This window comes from Anneissia japonica, unplaced genomic scaffold, assembly GCF_011630105.1.
Source record: "Anneissia japonica isolate Jap-2015-1 unplaced genomic scaffold, ASM1163010v1 scaffold1306_len716249_cov185, whole genome shotgun sequence".
Classification (NCBI taxonomy): Eukaryota; Metazoa; Echinodermata; class Crinoidea; order Comatulida; family Comatulidae; genus Anneissia; species Anneissia japonica.
Genome location: NW_022708971.1, coordinates 382,785 through 390,247, shown reverse-complemented (window position 1 = coordinate 390,247; position 7,463 = coordinate 382,785). Strand labels below are relative to the sequence as shown.

Below are 7,463 nucleotides of genomic sequence, written 5' to 3'. Positions count from 1 at the left end.
ACAGCACAGCCAATGCTACAACGTAGCCAATGCTACATCTGAAGCTACAACACAACTGAAACTACAACATAGCCGAGGCTACAGCATAGCTGATGCTACAACATAGCTGACACTACAACATAGCCGACACTACAAAATAGCCGACGCTATAAAATAGGTGAAGCTACAATATGGCAGATGTTAAACGATGATACTGAATTTTGTGAATATTTATCATAAAATTGTCAATCAGTTTAATAAAACAACATTAACATTTTTTTTCTAAAAAATTTATTTTCCATATACTGTACATTATCCATTGCGAGTCAACACAATCGAAAGAATTGCATGGAATGCACCAATAGTTTCATGCTCTATGTAAAAAGAAATTGAGTATTAATAAATGTATATATGAAACATGCTTTATATATACATTTAGTAGTTAAAATTCTAAAGCTGTAAACACAAATAAAACAGCCAAAGAATATATATTAGGTCTACAAAAAATAGTTACAATAGTTTATGAAAAGCTACTAACTTGCGTTTGATTTTTATGCACATTCCAAGCATTTTGGCAGGAAAATAATTTTCATTTGCAGTCAATATTTAAACCTTAGATAGTTGCAACATGAACATAAACTCGCAAAATTATATAGGAAATTTTAAACAAGATAATAAAATTAATTTAATTCAAACCAAAGGGGTGCATTGTACTACAGCCCCAGCTTAGCAATTGATATAGAATATTTTTTACTATGCTTCAAAGAATTTAATTTCTTTTGATAAACTTTACCCTTAATGCTATTCAACATATTAATGGAAAGTATCAACAAACTGTGTTACAAACATGACATCATATTTATTATGAGATTATTTTAAAAGTAACATAACATATATTCAACAAACTTTATTACAAATATTATAATACATATAAGTATTAATGTGAATTGAACATGTACTCTGTTGAGCTAAAAAAATTTGAAACAAATTTTGGGAAGATTATTTACAATGATACGTACAAATTATAGCACCAATATATCACCCTCCTATACGGAAAACGTGAACAATAGCAAAATAATTGAAATCTATACCTGAAATAGCAATACATTTAGTTGTACTGGCATTAGTAATACGAATTCACCGAAATACTAGTGAATATACACAAATAATATTTACAGATACAACATTTAAAGATAAAAAGGTGATTATTTCACATAGAAACTAACAATTGAGGGCGCTATTTATTTGGCCACACAATAAGCAAATTCGTAGTTTAAAGTCAACCAAAAAAAGCATATACACAACATAGGTTTAAGTCGATTGACCTGGGATACCTTGCTTATGGACGGCGAGTACTATGTGAGTTTTGCAAACCGAGGAGCGAAATACCGCACCTCTTTCTATCTATGGCTCTGTCTGGCCAGCAATATAGTACTGTATCTATACAGGTACTCCAGCTAGTATTTAATACCGTATCTCTTGTTCAGCAAACAAAATATGGTAAAACCTACTTAAAGACTTTGCTACTTTCTATACTCCATCCCCAGAGGAGCTTTCCTGTAGAGACACAATCTAAACAATTATATTATACTTTACTAAACATATTGCAAAAGTTATTGGAAAAATTTTAGAAAAATATTCCTCTACTAAGATTTTTACTGGCTTATCATATATGAATTATAGAATTTTATCGCAATGAATATAATAAATTGAACATATGTATATATACAATATTTTTATAGTAGGCACCGGTAGGCACATACTAATACTAAACATGTCTATATTAAAATAAATGGCAATATACTCTGTGAGGTATTTAAGTGGATGTTTTTCATCATTTGTATGCCGTTTCAATACAATCTCCCTAACTGCATGCTACATCTTGCAATGGAACATACAGCCTCATTCCAATTACGGACACCAGCTGATAGAATAGTACTTTACGAGGGACTTACATACGATAATTGGGAATACCAATTTAAATTACAATTACATTATATTACTTATTCTACAATACGCCACTGCTTTCAATAAGAGATAACTCATCATTACAGTACAGGTACCTAGGTGTTTTAGTTTCAAGAAAGCAACATTTTGTTAGACATCACAATGACACTTATTAATGTTTCTTTACTTGTAAATACAATGACCAAAAATACACTGTCTACCCAGGGAACAGTGAAAAATTGTAATTTCACTGTTCCCTGGTCTACCAAACAAAAACAAAAAATCGGGATAACCTCAAAATTTGAATTTCGAAATAGCTCATTTAACAGCATTCATAGTACATGTTTACTAATTAAACCAAATATCGGAAGAATCGTAAATCATAGCATCCAACGGTATATCTTAATCATTAAAATTCACTTGCTATACTTTAACTATGTAAACATGGAATGTTCAATAATAAGTACAGGACAACACCTCATCATCCATGCATCTTCCAATAAGCATCCTTTAACTGTTACAATAATGCACTGCATTAGTGTTGGTAATAATAATATAAAGACTATAATCATGCCTTTTATCTGGAGAAGCTTGTGTACTTAGATTCATGCTCATTAGGCCAATAAAAACAATTCTTATGCTGGCCACTTTTTGCGAATTTTTTTTTTTTTTTGCCAAAAAATTCCACAAAAATACATCAAAGACCATTTTAAAATCTATATTGAAGAGCAAAACGGTCACATAACACTGTCGTATCGCCGACTGTCGCAAGATAGGCCTATTCCAGTCTTTTAGCTCATTAAAAAAAAATTTTCGACGTAAAAAACAAAAAAAAAACAAAAAAAACTAAAATGCTGATTTTCAATTTCAAACATTTTGGGTCAGTTGGGCGTGGCCAACACAATGATTTTTTTATTTGGACTTAAATAGGAAAGTCATTTACACTTGGCTGATGTTGACATCTTGAGCTGGTTAAAGACCTGTCGAGTCTATCAAATTTTATTTGACAAAAAATAACATGCGATGTGCCTAAACATAGTCATGATGACATCACACCATTACCATATATAGGCAATTCATGACCATATATAGGCACATCGTGACTATACATGGGCATTAAAACAATTTCTTTGTCAAAGAAAATTTGATAGCTTGGACAGTGCTTAATGATACAGAATTCTACAAATGGCTGCAAGGTGCACTAATTTAAAATTATGCATCCTATAACAAATTGAATTTAGGGCATCTGCATAGAATCCCTTCATAATTTATTATTAAAGAAATCGTAAGAATGGAACCACATTTCTGAAATTATTTTATTATTAGCTATAATTACAGTATATAAAATATTTCTCTGGTTTAATAATAAATTTGATATGTTAAATCTTAGTAACTTGAGCTTGATAAAATGCACAATATGTTACAATATAATACACACACGATCCAGTTTTACTACAATCTGTTGCATAACAATTGTAAACATAGATAAGCAAATAAGCAATTTTTGGTGCAATATTTTTATATTTTGTTTCTTGTTTACTCATACTAAAAGTATGGTGAAATTATTCATATTTCAATTTAATGATCTTGTGGTTGAATCAAACATATGCTGTATATTAATACATGTTTATTCATTCTTTTATATCTATACAATAAAACAGCCACAACATGGCATACAACAGAACAGCGTTAATACAGGCTCATACGAATATGCATGTATTCATGAATAATTAATGTTCACACAATATGAAAGATACTGTACTTTATAACTGAAGAATAACATTCACATGAAATTGGGAAAAATACATAGATCAGCTTATGGCACTATAAGTTTAGCCCACTGAGCCATGCTGATTCTAATGTTAACATCTCTGCAACAAAATATTTGCAAGCTTATATGCACAAGTACCAAAAGTGTTTAACCAATCAAAACATTACCCCTAGTAAGTAGGTGACATAACAGTGATTAAATCACTTTAGTTTAAATCACTGTTATGTAACCTACTAGGGGTAATGTTTTGATTGGCTAAACACTTTTGGTACTTGTGCATATAAGCTTCCAAATATGGACAATTTTTTCATTCCTGATGATGACATAATTAACGTCGAAATATTGAATCCCAGCACGATGGCGTGCATTTCAATACTTGGAGTATGTATTATACTTTCTTATGCAGGTTAATTTATCACAATTGCTGAATTACAATATGAATATCAAGATGTGACGCATAACTCGACTGAAAATTGAATACAGTACATTATCAAAGGTCGTATGTAAAAAAATGAATACTTTGTGGACATTTCTATTAAAACCTCATCATCATCATCATCACCTTTTAAAGTCTCTTTCCCCGCATGCAAGGGTAGACTGAAGGCTCTACAGTTAGCTGTAAGCAAAGATCTTATAATAACAAGATAGCTTTCTAAGCAGTTTGTGTGTAACAAATAGAAGTGTCCAATTCATGCAGAAAACAATAAAAAGTAATTGTAATTGAAAGAGGGCATCCTAGTTGTTACTATGACAGTTGTTCAAGAATTTGCACTGAGATCATAGATGTCAAAGTTCAAAAGTAATTGTAATTGCAAGAGGGCATCCTAGACTGCGTTATTACAGAATTTGCATGCATAAATCGTGGAGAACGCTATCTTCTTATTATAAGATCTTTGGCTATAAGGTAGATGTATCCTTTAAGACCAGGTGGTGCGATTAACGGCAGCTTCTGGATTAAGGTTTAACCTTTAATATGTATGGTCAAATTAATCTTTTTGGTTTAAAAAGTCCAAATGTACATAGCTCTGTATTGTGTGACTACCAAGCAGAAAGGTGACATATATTCGAAAATATTAGACCTGATTGACACACTAAAAGAAGTCGGCTTGTTGAAATGTGTGGTAATGGTGAATTTACAAGTTTTAAAGTGTATTAAAAGCACGCATTAAGACTGCAGCCATCACTATAACACCAATAATATCGTTCAATATCGATAACAGAAAAAACTAATCCACAGTTATCTTGGCCATGAACTGAATGATTGAATGGGCTGTGACATAATAACATAATTATTGTAATACTTCTACAACTGCCCTGGCAATAACTGATAAGACTTATAACCTTGAATACAGTCAATTAGAATCGTATTCTATATAATCCACTTCATGTAAGTACTGATTACAAGGAAAATATTGATTTTGGTGTATATTTTTTGTTCAAAAACTATTTAAAAAATAGAGTGATGGAAAGGTGACTCCAAAGGTAATAAAGTTTGATATTGAATCATGGTTGCTTATATCACTTCTTTTTGGAGTTGGTTTCATTCTACCTTAAAGGTAATATGTAGTGAAACTCATTGTTTTTATAATAAATATATTTTTCTATGAATTAATCTTCATTACACAATAAAATATAACTTTTATTGGAAGTATATAATCAATATGATTATCAATGCAGAGATTTTAGATTATTAAGGTTCAAATATAAAATATTTCTTTTGTGTTTAGTTGATGGAATTACATAAGATTCTTTGTGCTATATTATTTTTTTTTTTTTTGTGCCGACTACTACTGTACACTTTTAGGTCACATTTATTCACCCATAAGGCCTAAAAAAAAACTGTTTGTCCACCAGCACCCGCTCCTAGCTCATTGAAAAATAGGGGCGGCATTTTTAAAAAATGTAAGAAAGTGATCTCTTTTTTTTCTCCATTTTACACATGAATGTTGTCTAAATTTGGTGTGATATAAATTAAATACAAAATATTTGATTTGGGTTATTTTTTATTCAGTCTGATGAATACCCTTTGAAAATTCTTTGTGCTATATTATTTTTTTTTTTTTTTTGTGCCGACTACTACTGTACACTTTTAGGTCACATTTATTCACCCATAAGGCCTAAAAAAAAACTGTTTGTCCACCAGCACCCGCTCCTAGCTCATTGAAAAATAGGGGCGGCATTTTTAAAAAATGTAAGAAAGTGATCTCTTTTTTTTCTCCATTTTACACATGAATGTTGTTATAGTTATAGGTATGATCCCCGGGGGTCACAACTCTCCTGCAAATCGTGGGAGTCTCCCGTAAACCGGGAAGGCCTCCCGCACTACCACAAGCAAAAAGAACCTCGAGGCTTTAATATTCACCAATAAAATGAAATCTCAAAAATACTGATCTATGACATTCCCAAAACAAGCCACCGAAATTCAGAACCAACTTTTTACAATTTTGAGTTTGCTTGTTTACCAACTCAATGTCATACACACCGCAATACATACTTCTATGCTGCTTCTATGCAAAGGAGCAAACAATGCTGAATACTATTATAAATTATTCCATGATTATGAGTCAGTGGTGAAATAGACATTTGAAAAAAGATATTGAATTTAATTTCTGATTAACAAAATATGGGTTTTTGTTTTCCAAAAAAAATATCCTTTTTCATTATATAAAACCATCTTTCAACTGTTTATTAAGCACTTTCTTAAAAGAAAATATTGGTATATAATACACACAGCTATATATCTCCAATCAATTCTTGTAACCTCATCAGTACCCGCATGATTGTTGTCAGCTAAGTAAGCGGTAAGATCTGTGTCTGCCAAGCTTAAGTGATGGTGAGGTCTTACCTAGTCAATTTCAGATGTACTCCTATGTTGCCTCATCAACCAGAAGGTTAAACTGTGGTCTTGAGCCATTCCTATTGGTTGGTTCAGGGCTGATTGATGGAGTGCTAGGTGTTCTAACTACAGGAGGCCTTTGATTCTTGTAAAAATTTGTGTGCTCAACAGCTCGACGAATCTTCGAAAAGAAAGCAGACACCAAAATGAAAATAAGCACTTTAGATATACACATTGTTTAAAATTATTAAGATTATACGCTATTGGGCGGTAATTCCACCAAATAAACCAATTTTGGTGAGATTATTTTAAGATAATCAACAAAATAGCTCATGTTTATTGGTCTAAACAGTAGTAACATTGCAAAGTAGTAAATACCTCTTTAAGTGCCACCACACCAACTAAACGTCCAAGCGTCGTCACATATGCATGATTTAAACCAAGCAATGAAAAGAGTGAGTGCACCTACAACAGAAAAATATTTTTAAATAATTCAAAGTGAGCAATTTTTAAATTTAAAAAAATGTTATGAAAAGGCAATAAAGCTAAATTTGTCAATGATAAATCCACCGGAAGGACCCCACTGAAAATAATTCTTCTTCAGACTTTCGTGGGTTAGCCTTAGTGTTTACAACGAATAAATCCACAGGATGTGAATTCATAGTACTTAAAATATAATATAAAAATAACATAGGCCTACAATGTAATACTGCAAATGAACACTTGGGCAAGTAAGTAAGTAAGTAAGTCATCAAGGGTGAGAGGGTTCTCAACCGGTTGGGAGCAAAATAAAACGAACAAAGTAGAAAAACTTAGAAAAATTCCATATGCATTTATTACTACAAGTTTGTTTCGTATGGACAGCTGGTAAAAGCTGCCCACACTCATCAGGTACAAATACATAGTGAGTAGTCAGTACAAGGATTACAT

The 7,463-nt window shown here is 31.7% G+C and overlaps 1 protein-coding gene across 2 annotated transcripts in view; it reads right to left on the bottom strand.

Annotated features, from left to right (window-relative positions):
• Positions 1 to 5,735: 5,735 nt before the first annotated feature.
• The window catches only part of LOC117106639 (chloride channel protein 2-like), a 50,211-nt gene continuing 48,483 nt past the window's right edge, over positions 5,736 to 7,463 (bottom strand). For both annotated transcript variants that reach the window (XM_033248035.1, XM_033248036.1), the window contains 2 exons: positions 6,912 to 6,998; positions 5,736 to 6,714 (listed from right to left, as the gene is read on the bottom strand). In XM_033248035.1, coding sequence (XP_033103926.1) covers positions 6,565 to 6,714; positions 6,912 to 6,998 — 237 coding nt within the window. In that variant the 3' untranslated portion in view covers positions 5,736 to 6,564. The remainder of the gene's footprint in view (positions 6,715 to 6,911; positions 6,999 to 7,463) is intronic.